Genomic DNA, 19,141 nt, shown 5'->3' on the forward strand with positions numbered 1-19,141 from the left:
TGAAGCTGAGCAGCACACCATTACCCCAAAGCATCCATTATTTTTTGGTGACAGCTTTATTGAAATATAATGAACATACCATGCAGTCCACTCATTTAAACTGTACAATTCAGTGACTTTTAGTATATTCAAAGAGTTATACAGTTATCACCACAATCAGTTTTAGACCATTTTCATCACCCTAAAAAGAAACCCTATACTTTTTAGCCATCACCCTGTGCCAGTTTTCCCTTCCTCCTATTCCCAGCCCTAATACCACGACTGTACTCCCTGTTTCTATAGATTTGCCTATTTTGGATATTTCATGTCAGTGGAATCACAGAATATGGGGTCCTTTGTGACTGCCTTCTTTCATTCAGCATAATATTTTTAAGGTACATCTGTTTTGTAGCGTGGATCAATACTTTATTTCTTTTTATTGCTGAATAATATTCATTTGTATGGACATACCACATTTTATTTATCCATTCATCAGTTGATAGACCTTTGGGTGGTTTCCACTTTTTTGGCTATTGTTAATAATGCTGCTATGAACATTCATGTCCAGGTTTCGGTGTGAACATATTTTTTTCATTTCTTTTTGGAATATACTTATGAATGGAATTGCTGTATCATATGGTAACCCTGTTTAAACTTTTGAGGAACTGCCGTACTGTTTTCCAGAGTGGCTGCACCATTTTACATTTTTATCCAAAGTGTGTAAGCATTCCAGTTTCTCTACATGCCCGCCAACACTTGCCATTACCCGTCTTTCTGATTATAGCCATCCTAGTAGGTGTGAAGTGGCATCTCATTGTGGTTTTGATTAGCGTTTTGCTGTTGACTAATAAGGTTGAGGCACTTTTCATGTGCTTATTGTCTATCTGTGTATCTTCTTTGAAGAACTGTCTATTCAACTTTTTGCCCATTTTTAAGTTGGATTGTCTTTTTATTATTGAATTGTAAGAGTTCTTTTTGTATCCTAGATACAAGTCTTCAATCGGATATAGGATTTTCAAGTATTTTCTCTCACTCAGGAGCTTGCCCTTTCCCCTTCTTGATGGTGTCCTTCAAAACACGGAAGTCTTTAATATTGATGAAGTTCAGTTAGTCGATTTTTGTCTTTTGGTGTCATATCTAAGAATTGCCAAATCCAGTCATGAAGATAAACACCTGTGTTTTCTTCTAAGAATTTTGTAGTTTTAGCTCTTGCATATTGACTTAATTTCTACATATGGTATGAGGTAGAGGTCTAATTTTATTCTTTTGTATGTGGATATTCTGTTGTCCCAGTACCATTTGTTAAAAAGACTATTCTTGTCTCATTCAATTATTTGGCACTCTTACAATCAGTTGGCCGTAAATGTGGGGCTTTCCTTTTACATCCTCAATGGTAATGCATTGATCTATATGTCTGTCCTATGCCAGTATCAAGTCAGATTTTATGAGAATTCTTTCTTCGTCATCTTGCATCTTACCAGTTGTTTTATGTAATAATAAAAAGTCAGTGTAGTGGAATGTCTTTAACTCTACTTCCGTGGAGGTTTTTTGCCTCTTGAAGGAGCCTGTGGCCAGCTTATGCCTCACTGACCCCATGACACAATGGGAAGTAGGTTTACAAAGGTAAAGTCCATTCCTTTTTTTCTCCCTCCATTCAGACCTTTAGTCTCTCACCCAGTGCCTCCCACTTCACTCCAGTTTCCATCAAATCTTGGTCACGAGATCTGCTGACTTCGTCTGCTCTCTGCTTCATTATGTTTAGCTCATTATAATTCATAGACTCATCCATAGGTTTCACCATCTAGGAGAAGATTAAGTCTGGGCTGTCAGCTTTCCTCATTGGAAGTCTCTCTAAGCCATCATGTTGCAATTCACAATTAAATCATCTTTTGATGTGGTTCTTGTGTATAACACTCGTGCTGATCTTGTTCTTGACATAGATCCTGCATTCTCAGAAACCACAGTTCCCTGTATCTACCTTCTTTGATTGAAAAAGAAAGAGATGCATAGCTGTACTTTATAGCTTAACACATAATGAATAGAATAACTATTTCAACCCATCCAAAGAAAAATTTTTAAGAGTATAGCTGTTAAAAACCAGGTAGGGCTTCCCTGGTAGTGCAGTGGTTAAGAATCTGCCTGCCAATGCAGGGGACAATGGTTCGAGCCCAGGTCCGGGAAGATCCCACATGCCATGGAGCAACTAAGCCCATGCGCCACAACTACTGAGCCTGCACTCTAGAGCCCGCAAGCCACAGCTGTGGAACCTGTGTGCCACAACTACTGAAGCCCATGCACCTAGAACCCGTGTTCCACAACAAGAGAAGCCACCGTAATGAGAAGCCTGTGCACCTCCACAAAGAGTAGCCCCTGCTCGCCACAACTAGAGAAAGCCTGTGCACAGCAACGAAGACCCAACACAGCCAAAAATAAATAAAATAAATAAAATAAATTTTTTTAAAAAGGTAATAATTTATCTGGGACAAATAATAGATTAGTAATTTGAATTTCAAAATTTCAAAGCCAGTTTGTATGATATAGAGAAGCACTGTGGTACAATGTAAAAATGAGATATCCTACCTTCCCTTACAAACAAGCTTTAAGTAAGGTAAAGGAAAAATTGTATTTAATTATATACTGCCAAAGGACACTCCATTTGTTTTACTACTGAGAAGATTAAAAATGCTTCCATGATGTTTTATTTCCTCTCTGAGGAAAGGACAATGAAGATTGAGTCCTAGATTAATAAATATTCAAAGTTGCCTATCCCTTAGAATTTCAGTTAATTGAGATGAGGTAAAAAAGTCTGATTTTGGTAATTAAACTGACGATTTCTAGTTGTTTTTCAACTATTATACTTCATATGTCTCCTTGCTTACCAATCTTGCTTATCTTCAAACTTGAGGGGAAATTCTGAAGAGGCATACCTGCCTATTTGTAAGAAATTGTAAGTGAAGGGAACCTGCCCAAAACTTCCTCCTGAATAGTTCTTAGGTCTTTCTTCTAGTTATCTGCTTCTTCTCATCAGCATTGTTTGTCATTTTAAATTAATCTCAACATTTATTAGATTCCAGTTTATAGGAAACCAATTTCTACTGTGTCTAAGTTATGTTTCTTATTATCTCTTTTTTTCATCCACTTTTCTATCTGTTTTTTCCTAAAAATCTCCTCAAAGTTTAGTAGCTGAAATAAGCAATGTTTATTTTGTTCACAATCTATACTTGGGAAAAGCATAGCCAGGACAGCTGGCCTCTCTTCCCGTCAGTTGGAACACCTACCCTGAACACCTAGGCTCTCTTTGTGGCCTGAGCTTCCTCACAACATGGGGCTGGGTTCCAAGGTTAAGAGCCAGGCAGAAGCCATGTTGCCTTGTCTAACCTCGCCTTGCAATTCACACAGCATCTCTTTCACCATATTCTGTTCATTAGGAATAAGTCACTTATGCCTGGCCCATAGTCTACCTTTTTTTATGGGATAATTTTTTTCAAAAACTTATGGATACATTTAAAAACCAGCATAATCTACCCACTGGCCACAATTTTTATATTCCTTCCACATGAAGAATACACTTATCCCTACTCAGTTCCCCCACAAGTCTCAATTGTTACAGTGTCAGGCTCAGGCTTGAGTCCAGGATCTTACCATCTTTCACCAGGTATGGATGGGGATGAGGCTCCTGGGTGTGGTTTCTAGAGTATAGCCCCTTGAGTACCAATCCTCTCAGTACTAAGACTTGAGAACTAAAGGGACAAATCTTCTGTCACCCACATAACCAACATTCTGTTAAACTGCTAAAGACTCTCCCCTTCAGAAATGGAAAATGGAAGACATGCTGGTCCATAGCAGTTCTGAAATACAGCCTGATACCTGCTGCCAGCTCTGTGATTAGGACTTAGTCCCGACCATGGAAGTGATTCTCCTTTGCTGTACCCTCTGAGCCCTTTGTTCTGTCCTTTTCATAAGAAATGACCTGTGTTTGCAGCTGAGTAGTGTTTCTCAAGCCAGCAAGGGAAGAAAATGACACTGAAACCTGGAGGAAGGGGGACTTACAGAACTTCTAAGAAAATCCCAGAGGCCTCTTCTCATTTTGTACTGTCTTGGTCTCTGTTAATGCAAGCTAGCAAGCAGTGTTTTTGCTACCACAGTTCTCTTTAAAGCTTTGAATGTCCTGTGAATTTTATTGGGGTTCATGACATTGGAAAAGCTACCCTCCCAAATCTTTTTGAGATAAGCTCTTCCCCTTGGGCTTCTTGTGAAGCTGTTGTAGGACGGTTGGACGGGAAACTTTGTAGGATGATGCCTTTAAAATTCTTATGCTTTTTTAAGATCCTTAAAGGAATTTGAGGCACCAACTTAAGTCTTTCCAGGTTGTTAATAAAGGGTTCTACAGTCTTGGCTTCATCTTTAGACCATGTTTTCCTGGCAGCACCCTAAATCTGATCTTAGCCCAGAAGCTATTTCTCTGTTTTAGCATTATTTGGGCATGGGGAGATGCTGTAAATAGGATACAGATATTTGAACCCAATGAGTCCTGGATCCTTTATATTCAATAGTCTTTTTTTTTTAGCTTATCCCTCTCATCAATTTTACTTTCAGCTGCTTTGTAGCTAGAATCCCCCTACCTCCAGGTTGCAGTGTCATTTTCTTCCCTTGCCTAGAAGCTGTCACCTTCAGCCTCTTCAAGGGCCGTCAGGCTTCCATTAACAGTCTTGCGAAGCCCTGAGAATTTCGTGAGATAAGTGTCCAAGAATTTGTAGACATGTTTTTTTTTCCCCTTTTTTTGCGGTACGCAGGCCTCTCACTGTTGTGGCCTCTCCCGTTGCGGAGCACAGGCTCTGGACGTGCAGCCTCAGCGGCCATGGCTCACGGGCCCAGCCGCTCCGCGGCGGCATGTGGGATCTTCCCGGACCGGGGCACGAGCCCGTGTCCCCTGCATCGGCAGGCGGACTCTCAACCACTGAGCCACCAGTTTCAAAACATGTAGACATGTTTTTTAAACTACCACATCCACTTGCCTTGTCTGACCAAATAATCATTCTGTCTAAAGGGAAGTAGTTCTTCCCAACTCAGTGTCCTTGAAATTCCAGCAAGTTTTTTGTTTGTTTTGTTTAGTATGTTCTCTTATTCTGTGGAAAGTAACAAAGCATTACAAGAATTAATGGCATTTTTTTGTTCAGAAAAATGTATGGATCATCTCGCTAAACTATGACACTGGGAGATGTGATTTCTCCTTAACCCTGCGAAGCATTTCTCCTTGGAATGCAATTCAAATTAGCATAAAATATTTGTAGTTCAGAAAAAAGGCTTATGGCATTAGAAGCCATATTTACAAGACTCATTAGAGTCTGATTTTCCGAGTCTTATTTTAGGAGGCATTTATTAATTCAGCCCCAAATAACTCAATATGATATCCCTAAAACTTTAAAAATCATGGTGGGTTAAGATGGGGGTGGGGAAGGAGTAAGAGGCTTTCTACTAAGAGGTGACTTATAGTCATTTTATGGAGGAAAGACATGAAACAATAGAAGAATAAAAGTATAAAATCAAATGCAAATTTTGTGTAACAATGATGACAGTGAAGGATATATATTTGTGGCTCTTGGTGGTTTGAACTTTTTTCTTCATTTTCTTAGTAATTCAAGGTCCTACACGCTACAATATAGACACCATTTTATTGTAACTGAATTTATTTTAAAAGTTGATACTGGTTTTGAGTAAGGCTATTTTCAGTCTACGTCCCTAATTACCAAGCGATTTTATTTTATTCATGCAGATTGATGACCTTACAGCAGAACTGGAAACTGCATCTTCAAAATGTCTACATCTGGGTGCAAAAAATCAAGTTCTTCAACGGGTGTTATTATCTATAAAAGTAATGCAAAAGAAATGTGAAAAACTAGAGAAGAATAAAAAGAAGTTGGAACAAGAAGCAGTGAACCTCAGAAGTCATATAGAAATGAATATGATAGAACACAGTCAAGTAGAGCAGTATAAATGGGAGGTTGAAGAAAGAGCAAGACAGGATATAATAGAAAAATTAAAAGAAGTCAACCTATTTTTACAGGTTAATTTTTTGATCTGTAATGTGCTTTAATTCACTTCACATTTATAAATTACATTTCGGATGTATACATTTTATATGTTTCTTCTACTTCCCTTATATCAGTTTGTTTTGTAAATTTCTGGAAGGAAGGTGGCATTTGTTTCTCCCTTTAAATATTTCAGTTTCCATCATTATTCTCACTAAATTGATCTTTCAGAACGATTCTCACTAGGGAATCATTTTATTTTTAAGACCAACTGGTATAAAACAAAACTATTAGGATGAAAAGAAAATATTATGATTTAGAAATTGTACTATACTCTTGGATTATTCTTAGCTGTATTGTTCAATTTAAAAATTTTTAAATTGATCCTATTATTCTTTGAATTATCAGATTACATGAGTACGAATATAAGAATGATCCAACTTTAATTTTGTAATTAAGATTTAATTCAGTTTACATTGATGATAATTTTTTTTTATAGTCGCAAACGGTTTTATTTCAGAAAGAAATTACACATTAAAAGGAGACATAGTTAAGAGCTTACATTCATGTATGGAAGTGAATCTAAGAAAGTCAACAGTTATTAATATACAACGCACAGGATTAAAAAAGACAGTAAGAGATAATGCCAGAGGGGCTTGCCTTAGATTCATCCATGAAATAATATCTTTTGTTTAAAAACAAAAAGATATTGGTCTTTAAGGTAGCTCTTTAGAAACAAGTTCGTAGTTCCAGAGGACTTTAAAAATCAAACCCATCACACCAGGCTCCATGTAGGCTGTATCGCACCCATACTCATCAGGCAGGATGGAAACCATTCATCAATTAAACCTTGCAGCTAGACAGGATGTCTTCCACTAATCTCTTGTAAACCCAGGCATCACCCTTAAGCCGCTGCCTCCTGATACCCACCACGTCGGGTTTTTGAAGCTGGCACACTTCTAGCTCAAACTGCATTGTCACTTTGCCAAAATCTGACTGTGTTTGACACTTCAGCGTATAGCCCTTTTGTACAAAGTCAACGTGCTTCTTTGGAAGAATAGACATTATTTCATTCAAGAGTTGATCTGGATTCACTAATCTGGTTGTAGTCACGTTATAGTGAGGCTTTAGTCTTCTTGGCCCATCTTTGGCCGAGCCCTTCCTTTTGCTCCTGGTAAGCACAGTGATAACCTTATCCAACCCCTTCTCAAGGCTCCCAAACACTTTGGTTCCTTCTCTTTTTGGAGTATCCTCTACATGTACTTGGTTAAGGTTGAGTTCCACTGAGTGACACCGCCTCTCAGGGCTAATGACACCTGTTATTAACTTCTCTGTTCCTGCTGAATTTACTGTCATTTTAACTGGGGTCTCTTTCAGGCACTGGTTTCTAGCTTTTGAGGGTGTACTGTAATGATTTGGTGTAGTGAGTATTTCTCTTTTATGCTGGTTCTTATTAACTGGAGTCTTTGGCTCAGGAAATGAAAAGCACTCGTCATTCTTCACAGCAGACTTAGGAGTATATACATTCTCTTTGTTCTTTAATTTATTGGCAGATGCTGTGCATAATACTGGAGTTAATGATTTAGATTCCAGACCATTTGACTCTATCCAATGCTTGGCAAACTGTGGTGTTTGTGGAGTAGCCACACCTGTTGATGAAATATCTTCACACCATTCATAGTCTATTAATCCAGCCACATAATTTTCATCACTGGTGATCACATCTTCTAGACTCAGATTCTTTGGCTTGATGTTTGTGACTGCAGTCGAGCTGGCCTGTCCACAGGACGAAAGAAGCCTTAAACGAACTGGTTTTCCCCGAGCCTTCTTGGCTAGGAGTAGAAGATAAGTAGCTGTGAGGTGATCATACTGCCACAGTGAAATTAAATCCTCCATTGTTTGTCTGTTGTTTCTGTGATATACAGAAAGTTCCGTTACACAATCTTCATCAAGGTGAAAAAGAGGAGTCTTGCCTTGCCACTCAACAGGACAGTTGTAATCTTGCATAAATATTTTTAAAGTTCAGCTTTTTTTTCACATTTAAAATTGCTCTCTGAATCACTGACACAAAACTAAAGGGAACAAATATACTATAATTATTCAGGTTATAATTATTTTAAACATGTATGTTTTTATTTGACTTTAGACACAAGCAGCATCTCAAGAAAACTTAGAGCAGTTAAGAGAGAATAATAATGCTTCAATAAGAAGTCCAATGGAACTGAGAATTAAAGATCTGGAATCTGAACTCTCCAAAATGAAAACTTTTCAAGAAGATTCTACTAAAGCAGAGTTGGAAAAATATAAGCAACTCTACCTCGAAGAACTAAAAGTTAGAAAGTCATTGGCAAATGAACTAAAGAAGTAAGTCAAAACGTAGAATCATAGAAAATAAATTTAAATTTAGCTCATTAATTTGCCTCTAAAGCATAATTTTTATTGAGCCAGGTTCATGAGATTAGTAGGAAGTGAAAGCTAACTAGATAGTATAACTTTGGAAAATGATGTTAGTAAGTGAAGTCACCTTTAAAATGTGAGTCCAGTTTCCATCTCCCCACCTTTTTGTTGGTTTTACATAACTTTATTTTTTATATTTTCATATATTGGGTTGGCCAAAAAGTTCATTTGTGTCTTCCCGTAAGATGTCACTGGAAAAACCCAAACGAACTTTTTGGCCAACCCAATAGTTAACCTGATTTAGTCTTTAAGCTAAGTGTTTTTGAAACTTTGTAATTGAGATAAAATTTCTTGTTGGAATTCCCGTAAATAGAAATATTAACGAGTTTAATTATTTTTTGGAAGATTACCGCTTAAACGCAAAGCGTCACATTTTAGCATTTGGTAAATTTACTTTCTTGATTATGATCTTTGGTATCATCGCTAGAGGGCGCCCTGAGACAAACTACTGTATTTGAAGTTTTTCTACTCTACATAAAGGCATGCTTGTGAAATAAGGGGAAAGTAACAGAGGGGCGAAGGGCCGTATAATTCACAAAGTGTCTAAAAATAACACGGTGGCCTGCGTGAGGGTGTGCGTGGAAGACCGCAAGGGCAGATCCCACCCCCAGTGCCTCAGTAACAGTGTTACCGGTACCTGTCCGCAGCCTGTTAGGAACCGGGCCGCACAGCAGGAGGTGAGCGGTGGACGAGCCAGCAAAGCTTCGCCTGCCGCCCCCCCCATCGCCCCCCATCGCTCGCATTACCGCCTGAACCATCCTGACAACCCCCATACACCCCCATCCATGGAAAAGTTGTCTTCCACGAAACTGGCCCCGGTGCCAGAAAGGTTGGGGACCGCTGCTCTAGATTATTCCTCAGTGCCGAATGCTTAATTCCTCTGAGGTAATGAGTGAAATGTGTATACAGGGGTGGTGAAAGCAAATGCTTGAAAATGTCTTTGAGGGATGGTTTGTTTTTTCATCCCTGAACTGGTTTACTAAAGGTGGGTGTCTAAGTGCAGCCATCGCAGAAGGCAGCAAGCGTCACCTGTTAAGCCGTCTCCATCGCTGACGCCATTTCTCTCTCCTGACTTTGACTGACTTGTTAGTTAAGGATCCCCCAGACACATATGTACTTCTTTAGAACAATTTTACACCTAGAATTGTTTATAATAGGTCTGCTCTGACCCATTTTCAGTGTTAAAACGTGGTTTAATGGTTCATTCCATTTACTATTATGGCAATTTAAGAAATGCAAATCATTTACAAATCATTTAGGGAAAATGCAATGAATGAAATTGGTGTTTTGCCATCTTCCCAGGACTAATAAGAAGCTGGCAAAGGTCAGTACCAAACTACTGGTGGAGAAACAGCAGAACAGATCTTTACTCAGCACTCTTACTACGAGGCCAGTCCTGAAGCCACCTTGTGTAGGAAATATTAATAATAGTTTAGTGCTCAATAGATATCTTACTCCAGGAGAAAACTTAGAGATTTCTACCTCAAGTTGGCGCCCTTCACATGAGAGCATGGAGATGTACTTGACCAAGGTTAGTTATACTATCCTTTTTTCCTTGGGTTTCAGATTTCTGATAATAATTCTTGTTTTTAATTTGGTGAAATTCTGAATTGTTTATTTGACTTACACACACGAAGTAAAAGCCATAATTAATTGTGCTAATAAAGAGACAGAAATTTTATGATTTTTTAAAGTCCCTGGATTTCTCATTTTCAAGAGAGATTTATCATGAACTTTATTCAGTAAATGTAATTAAACTGACAAATTTTAAATTTCTAACAACTGCAGTTAAATCCTATTTTAGAAATTAAATATTATTGCCTAATAACCAAAGATATACCTTCTAATTGATTTCAGTTTGGCAATGGTTCATAATCATTTTCAAGTTTTGCTGCACCCTAGTTTTTCTACCCCTAAGCATAAGTGAATGATTGGCATCCAAACACTTAACCATATATGGATATTTTTAATTTAAAGGAATCCTAGATAAATCCTTTTTGTGAATTAAATAGACTTGTAGCACTAAATAGGTTAATTTCTGTTTTTAAGTTAAAATTTTTTGTCATTTTCGTACATGAGAGTGCATCCTTAATTGCTATTTTACTTAGAGCATTTTTATTGAATTTTTATAAAATGTCTTGCTGAGCAATTGTAGAACATTTCTAAATACGTAAATAAAGCAAATATTTAAACTTTTAAAATGAAGTCCACTTATGTCTCTATCTTGCCATCACCTGGATGAATGATGACTATGATGGGGAGTCTTTAAACTGCAACTGGTTTTCATTGTGTATCATTGTTATTAAAATATGCATCTCACTCAGTGCACACGGGGTTATGGTTTTGATGGTGTTTTCATGATGTTCTTGATGCAGAGAAAAGTAGGCCTTGTTAAATGAAGTCTCCACCTGTTTTCTCATTTGGCTTCACGTCGTAAGAAATCATAGAAGAGCAAAGCTAAGGTTTCTTAGACAGTGCTGTGGCTAAATTGGGTCTAAGTGCTTCAGAGCCATGAAACTGGACTCCAGGGTCGAATTAATTCTAGATAATTCTAGTAATTCTAGATAAATCGAAAAATCGTTTATTTTATACTCAATGTTGTAGTTACTAAGTATACATAGTTCCCTTGTGGGGTCTTTGCCAAATCGTGCTGGTTTGAATAAGAGAGATTGAAGAGCACTACTTAACTCTATCAAGGTGCAAAGACATGTCTCCATAATGACTACAGAATGCCGCGGAAGAGTTATTATACAGTTGTTGTTCACCTAATTCTTAGTAAGACTTACAGAAAGAAGGTGCCTTCTGGAATTGCTAGGAATATAATTATTTCTACTAGGAAAACATAAAATAATACTATGAGAGGTGTTAACGTACTGTCTAAAATGATAGAAAGAGGTGGGTTTTTGGATGGGACATGATAAAACAATAGCCTTCTAAAGGTTTTAGCTATGATTCTACAAAGTAAAATGTTAAAAATGGCATTAAGATTGCATTTGTTTATCATTCTCCTTTATTGGCAATGTTTTAACATTTTGGACTATTCCTACTGTGAAGTTTTATCTTACTCAGCATTTTCCCCTAACTTTAAGGAAAATAATTATAGCAAAGTACTGCTCTAGGTGTGTGGTTTCAGTTGTGCTGGTTGTAGCAGCAAGCTTACTCCATGTACGTAATACTTAGATTTATTACCTCCCTCACCAGTACATGAAGTTCAGTCTTAGCAGTTGATACCATTGTGGGGGTAGGAGATTACTGCGTATCTGTCTTGCTAATTTTACCCTCAGTTTTCACATTCTAGTTAATTCTGGGATGTTTGGTTCTATATATCAGAAGTAATTTTACAGTTTTTTTCAATTGTGTTATTTAATTATATTATTATAAAATACAAAAGGTTAACATTAGCCAAAATAGCTACATCACTGTTAGATTTTCTTGCACATAGAATTTTTTCAAGAACTGAAAACTTAAAAATCTATTCCAGACAACTTTATAACAGACACAATCTCACTGGTTTAAAGATTTTTTTATGTTCAAGAGTTTTTAGGTATTTGTGTGCCGAACACGATGCATGGCCACAGTAGTTAATAAATGCCCTTTAAATCTGTCTTAAGTAGGAGGATTACATTTTACATTGACTGATTTTGGACTTTTGGTGCATTACTGACACTTTGAAAATTTTTCTAATGATTTATTTAAGTAATTTAAAAAATTGCTCAAATGTCCATTCAGTTTAGCAACTCTCTTTCTAAATGTGGTCATACAAATGCACTGAAGCTAAAACAATTAATATTCCTAAGACTTTGACTTTTTATATGACACAACATTTTGTGTCTCACCAGAATATTGAGTCACATTTCTTTTAAAAAAATAGGCCTCGTGTTTACATCACCAAGGCAGTGCCTATCCACTCTTGAGTTTTAACTCTAATCAAATTACCACAGTAGTTGAGCTAGTTTCTCATAAGGCACAGGCAGAGTTCAATAAACTTGTTTATTGTCTCAGTTTATTATATCAGTATAATCCTTCTTGTTCCCACTTCATTTTGTCCACATGGACAAATGAGTAGGCATTTTATCTTTTGAAAGATAGAGGTAATAGTTCAACTTCTTAACAGTTCTTTTTCTTTCATTCATTTTTTTCCCTGTACTTAGTTTTTCAGCTCTTTGATCTACAAATTCTTCCTCAGTTCTTCTCTCTGCAGCAAAATATATGTACTTAATATCTACAGACTGCCAAGTGTAATTTCCTTCATACCTTAGCCTGTTTACAATTGGATAATGAATTGAAGTGGTTTAAATGACTTGATTTTATTACATTTTCGTGACACTTAAAATGAGTGATATCAACTTTTAAAAGTATCAATAATTACTGAAAATAAATTAACTTTGGAAATGAGTGTGCATGTGTATGTGTGTGGTGTGTATATATTTATCAAATTGGTCTTTTTTTTTTTTTTTTTTAATTTTATTTTATTTTATTTTTTTGCTTTATAACAAATTTAATCAGTTATACATATACATATGTTTCCATATCCCCTCCCTTTTGCGTCTCCCTCCCACCCTCCCTATCCCACCCCTCCAGGCGGTCACAAAGTACCAAGCTGATCTCCCTGTGCTATGCGGCTGCTTCCCACTAGCTATTTACCTCACGTTTGGTAGTGTATATATGTCCATGCCGCTCTTTCACTTTGTCACAGCTTACCCTTCCCCCTCCCCATATCCTCAAGTCCATTCTCTAGTAGGTCTGTGTCTTTATTCCTGTCTTACCCCTATGTTCTTCATGACATTTTTTTTTCTTAAATTCCATATATATGTGTTAGCATACAGTATTTGTCTTTCTCTTTCTGACTTACTTCACTCTGTATGACAGACTCTAGGTCTATCCACCTCATTACAAATAGCTCAATTTCATTTCTTTTTATGGCTGAGTAATATTCCATTGTATATATGTGCCACATCTTCTTTATCCATTCATCCGATGATGGACACTTAGGTTGTTTCCATCTCCGGGCTATTGTAAATAGGGCTGCTATGAACATTTTGGTACATGTCTCTTTTTGAATTATGGTTTTCTCAGGGTATATGCCCAGTAGTGGGATTGCTGGGTCATATGGTAGTTCTATTTGTAGTTTTTTAAGGAACCTCCATACCGTTCTCCATAGCGGCTGTACCAATTCACATTCCCACCAGCAGTGCAAGAGTGTTCCCTTTTTTCCACACCCTCTCCAGCATTTATTGTTTCTAGATTTTTTGATGATGGCCATTCTGACTGGTGTGAGATGATATCTCATTGTAGTTTTGATTTGCATTTCTCTAATGAGTAAAGATGTTGAGCATCCTTTCATGTGTTTGTTGGCAGTCTGTATATCTTCTGTGGAGAAATGTCTATTTAGGTCTTCTGCCCATTTTTGGATTGGGTTGTTTGTTTTTTTGTTATTGAGCTGCATGAGCTGCTTATAAATTTTGGAGATTAATCCTTTGTCAGTTGCTTCATTTGCAAATATTTTCTCCCATTCTGAGGGTTGTCTTTTGGTCTTGTTTATGGTTTCCTTTGCTGTGCAAAAGCTTTTAAGTTTCATTAGGTCCCATGTGTTTATTTTTGTCTTTATTTCCATTTCTCTAGGAGGTGGGTCAAAAAGGATCTTGCTGTGATTTATGTCATAGAGTGTTCTGCCTATGTTTTCCTCTAAGAGTTTGATAGTGTCTGGCCTTACATTTAGGTCTTTAATCCATTTTGAGCTTATTTTTGTGTATGGTGTTAGGGAATGATATAATCTCATACTTTTACATATCCCTATCCAGTTTTCCCAGCACCACTTATTGAAGAGACTGTCCTTTCTCCACTGTACATTCCTGCCTCCTTTATCAAAGATAAGGTGCCCATATGTCCGTGGGTTTAACTCTGGGCTTTCTATCCTGTTCCATTGATCTATCTTTCTGTTTTTGTGCCAGTACCATACTGTCTTGATTACTGTAGCTTTGTAGTATAGTCTGAAGTCAGGGAGCCTGATTCCTCCAGCTCCATTTTTCGTTCTCAAGATTGCTTTGGCTATTCGGGGTCTTTTGTGTTTCCATACAAATTGTGAAATTTTTTGTTCTAGTTCTGTGAAAAATGCCAGTGGTAGTTTGATAGGGATTGCATTGAATCTGTAGATTGCTTTGGGTAGTAGAGTCATTTTCACAATGTTGATTCTTCCAATCCAAGAACATGGTACATCTCTCCATCTATTTGTATCATCTTTAATTTCTTTCATCAGTGTCTTATAATTTTCTGCATACAGGTCTTTTGTCTCCTTAGGTAGGTTTATTCCTAGATATTTTATTCTTTTTGTTGCAATGGTAAATGGGAGTGTTTCCTTGATTTCTCTTTCAGATTTTTCATCATCAGTATATAGGAATGCCAGAGATTTCTGTGCATTAATTTTGTATCCTGCAACTTGACCAAATTCATTGATTAACTCTAGTAGTTTTCTGGTAGCATCTTTAGGATTCTCTATGTATAGTATCATGTCATCTGCAAACAGTGACAGCTTTACTTCTTCTTTTCCGATTTGGATTCCTTTTATTTCCTTTTCTTCTCTGATTGCTGTGGCTAAAACTTCCAAAACTAGGTTGAATAAGAGTGGTGAGAGTGGGCAACCTTGTCTTGTTCCTGATCTTAGTGGAAATGATTGCAGTTTTTCACCATTGAGGACGATGCTGGCTGTGGGTTTGTCATATATGGCCTTTATTATGTTGAGGAAAGTTCCCTCTATGCCTACTTTCTGCAGGGTTTTTATCATAAATGGGTGTTGAATTTTGTCGAAAGCTTTCTCTGCATCTATTGAGATGATCATATGGTTTTTCTCCTTCAGTTTGTTAATATGGTGTATCACGTTGATTGATTTGCGTATATTGAAGAATCCTTGCATTCCTGGAATAAACCCCACTTGATCATGGTGTATGATCCTTTTAATGTGCTGTTGGATTCTGTTTGCTAGGATTTTGTTGAGGATTTTTGCATCTATGTTCATCAGTGATATTGGCCTGTAGTTTTCTTTCTTTGTGACATCCTTGCCTGGTTTTGGTATCAAGGTGATGGTGGCCTCGTAGAATGAGTTTGGGAGTGTTCCTCCCTCTGCTATATTTTGGAAGAGTTTCAGAAGGACAGGTGTTAGCTCTTCTCTAAATGCTTGATAGAATTCGCCTGTGAAGCCATCTGGTCCTGGGCTTTTGTTTGTTGGAAGATTTTTTATCACAGTTTCAATTTCAGTGCTTGTGATTGGTCTGTTCATATTTTCTATTTCTTCCTGATTCAGTCTCGGCAGGTTGTGCATTTCTAAGAATTTGTCCATTTCTTCCAGGTTGTCCATTTTATTGGCATAGAGTTGCTTATAGTAATCTCTCATGATCTTTTTTATTTCTGTAGTGTCAGTTGTTACTTCTCCTTTTTCATTTCTAATTCTATTGATTTGAGTCTTCTCCCTTTTTTTCTTGATGAGTCTGGCTAATGGTTTATCAATTTTGTTTATCTTCTCAAAGAACCAGCTTTTAGTTTTATTGATCTTTGCTATCGTTTCCTTCATTTCTTTTTCATTTATTTCTGATCTGATTTTTATGATTTCTTTCCTTCTGCTAACTTTGGGATGTTTTTGTTCTTCTTTCTCTAATTGCTTTAGGTGCAAGGTTAGGTTGTTTATTCGAGATGTTTCCTGTTTCTTAAGGTGGGATTGTATTGCTATAAACTTCCCTCTTAGCACTGCTTTTGCTGCATCCCATAGGTTTTGGGTCGTCGTGTCTCCATTGTCATTTGTTTCTAGGTATTTTTTAATTTCCTCTTTGATTTCTTCAGTGATCACTTCGTTATTAAGTAGTGTATTGTTTAGCCTCCATGTGTTTGTATTGTTTACAGCTCTTTTCCTGTAATTGATATCTAGTCTCATAGCATTGTGGTCGGAAAAGATACTTGATACAATTTCAATTTTCTTAAATTTACCAAGGCTTGATTTGTGACCCAAGATATGATCTATCCTGGAGAATGTTCCATGAGCACTTGAGAAAAATGTGTATTCTGTTGTTTTTGGATGGAATGTCCTATAAATATCAATTAAGTCCATCTTGTTTAATGTATCATTTAAAGCTTGTGTTTCCTTATTTATTTTCATTTTGGATGATCTGTCCATTGGTGAAAGTGGGGTGTTAAAGTCCCCTACTATGAGTGTGTTACTGTCGATTTCTCCTTTTATGGCTGTTAGTATTTGCCTTATGTATTGAGGTGCTCCTATGTTGGGTGCATAAATATTTACAATTGTTATATCTTCTTCTTGGATCGATCCCTTGATCATTATGTAGTGTCCTTCTTTGTCTCTTCTAGTAGTCCTTATTTTAAAGTCTATTTTGTCTGATATGAGAATTGCTACTCCAGCTTTCTTTTGGTTTCCATTTGCATGGAATATCTTTTTCCATCCCCTTACTTTCAGTCTGTATGTGTCTCTAGGTCTGAAGTGGGTCTCTTGTAGACAGCATATAGATGGGTCTTGTTTTTGTATCCATTCAGCCACTCTGTGTCTTTTGGTGGGAGCATTTAGTCCATTTACATTTAAGGTAATTATCGATATGTATGTTCCTATTCCCATTTTCTTAATTGTTTTGGGTTCATTATTGTAGGTCTTTTCCTTCTGTTGTGTTTCTTGCCTAGAGAAGTTCCTTTAGCATTTGTTGTAAAGCTGGTTTGGTGGTGCTGAACTCTCTCAGCTTTTGCTTGTCTGTAAACGTTTTAATTTCTCCATCAAATCTGAATGAGATCCTTGCTGGGTAGAGTAATCTTGGTTGCAGGTTTTTCTCCTTCATCACTTTAAGTATGTCCTGCCACTCCCTTCTGGCTTGTAGAGTTTCTGCTGAGAGATCAGCTGTTATCCTGATGGGGATTCCCTTGTGTGTTATTTGTTGTTTTTGCCTTGCTGCTTTTAATATGATTTCTTTGTGTTTAATTTTTGACAGTTTGATTAATATGTGTCTTGGCGTATTTCTCCTTGGATTTATTCTGTATGGGACTCTCTGTGCCTCCTGAACTTGATTAACTATTTCCTTTCCCATATTAGGGAAGTTTTCAACTATAATCTCTTCAAATATTTTCTCAGTCCCTTTCTTTTTCTCTTCTTCTTCTGGAACCCCTATAATTCGAATGTTGTTGCATTTAATGTTGTCCCAGAGGTCTCTGAGACTGTCCTCTGTTCTTTTCATTCTTTTTTCTTTATTTTGCTCTGCAGCAGTTATTTCCACTATTTTATCTTCCACCTCACTTATCCATTCTTCTGCCTCAGTTATTCTGCTATTGATCCCATCTAGAGTATTTTTTATTTCATGTATTGTGTTTTTAATCGATGCTTGATTCATCTTTAGTTCTTCTAGGTCCTTGTTAACTGTTTCTTGCATTTTGTCTATTCTATTTCCGAGATTTTGTATCTGGGAAATAGAATCTTGGATCATCTTTACCATCATTATTCTGAATTCTTTTTCAGGTAGAGTGCCTATTACCTCTTCATTTGTTAGGTCTGGTGGGTTTTTATCTTGCTCCTTCTCCTGCTGTGTGTTTTTCTGTCTTCTCATTTTGCTTATGTTACTGTGTTTGGGGTCTCCTTTTTGCAGGCTGCAGGTTCGTAGTTCCTGTTGTTTTTGGTGTCTGTCCCCAGTGGCTAAGGTTGGTTTAGTGGGTTGTGTAGGCTTCCTGGTGGAGGGGACTAGTGCCTGTGTTCTGGTGGATGAGGCTGGATCTTGTCTTTCTGGTGGGCAGGTCCACGTCTGGTGGTGTGTTTTGGGGTGTCTGTGGCCTTTTTATGATTTTAGGCCACCTCTCTGCTAATGGGTGGCGTTGTGTTCCTGTCTTGCTAGTTGTTTGGCTTAGGGTGTCCAGCACTGTAGCCTGCTGGTCGTTGAGTGAAGCTGGGTGCTGGTGTTGAGATGGAGATCTCTGGAAGATTTTCGCCGTTTGATATTATGTGGAGCTGGGAGGTCTCTTGTGGACCAGTGTCCTGAAGTTGGCTCTCCCACCTCAGAGGCACAGCACTGACTCCTGGCTCCTCAATTTGGGATGATGTGTTGTCTATTCATGTATTCCACAGATGCAGGGTACATCAAGTTGATTGTGGAGCTTTAATCCGCTGCTTCTGAGGCTGCTGGGAGAGGTTTCCCTTTCTCTTCTTTGTTCTCACAGCTCCTAGGTCTCAGCTTTGGATTTGCCCCCGCCTCTGCGTGTAGGTCGCCGGAGGGCGTCTGTTCTTCGCTCAGATAGGACAGGGTTAAAGGAGCAGCCTCTTCGGGGACTCTGGCTCACTCAGGCCAGGAGGGAGGGAGGGGCACGGAGTGCGGGGCGAGCCTGCAGCGGCAGAGGTCGGCGTGACGTTGCACCAGCCCGAGGCGCACCGTGCGTTCTCCCAGGGAAGCCGCCCCTGGATCCCGGGACTCCGGCAGTGGCGGGCTGCACAGGCTCCCGGAAGGGCGGTGTGGGCAGTGACCTGCGCTCGCACACAGGCTTCTTGGCGGCGGCAGCAGCAGCCCCAGCGTCCCACGCCTGTCACTGGGCTCCGCGCTTTCAGTCGCGACTCGCGCCCGTCCGTGGAGCCCCTTTAAGCAGCGCTCTTAATCCCCTCTCCTCGCGCACCAGGAAACCAAGAGGGAAGAAAAAGTCTCTTGCCTCTT

At 38.1% G+C, this 19,141-nt stretch overlaps 2 protein-coding genes across 2 annotated transcripts in view; one reads left to right on the top strand and one right to left on the bottom strand.

The window, feature by feature from the left end:
• The window catches only part of LOC309797575 (ankyrin repeat domain-containing protein 26-like), a 102,641-nt gene that overhangs the window by 77,772 nt on the left and 5,728 nt on the right, over window positions 1-19,141 (top strand). The window contains exons 23-25 of the mRNA XM_082646071.1: window positions 5,753-6,043; window positions 8,155-8,372; window positions 9,768-9,996. Of these exons, the coding sequence (XP_082502197.1) occupies window positions 5,753-6,043; window positions 8,155-8,372; window positions 9,768-9,996 (738 nt within the window). The remainder of the gene's footprint in view (window positions 1-5,752; window positions 6,044-8,154; window positions 8,373-9,767; window positions 9,997-19,141) is intronic.
• Window positions 6,481-8,127, bottom strand: LOC309797577 (maternal embryonic leucine zipper kinase-like). The gene has a single exon (XM_082646073.1). It carries the CDS (start codon window positions 8,013-8,015, stop codon window positions 6,852-6,854), a length of 1,164 nt encoding a protein of 387 aa, XP_082502199.1. The 5' UTR covers window positions 8,016-8,127; the 3' UTR covers window positions 6,481-6,851.

Source organism: Mesoplodon mirus (assembly GCF_964341445.2).
Source record: "Mesoplodon mirus genome assembly, contig: HAP1_SCAFFOLD_751, whole genome shotgun sequence".
Classification (NCBI taxonomy): Eukaryota; Metazoa; Chordata; class Mammalia; order Artiodactyla; family Ziphiidae; genus Mesoplodon; species Mesoplodon mirus.

Bases quoted from the DNA above. Each gene is read 5' to 3' on its own strand.
- LOC309797577 (XM_082646073.1), bottom strand. From the start codon at position 8,015: ATGCAAGATTACAACTGTCCTGTTGAGTGGCAAGGCAAGACTCCTCTT.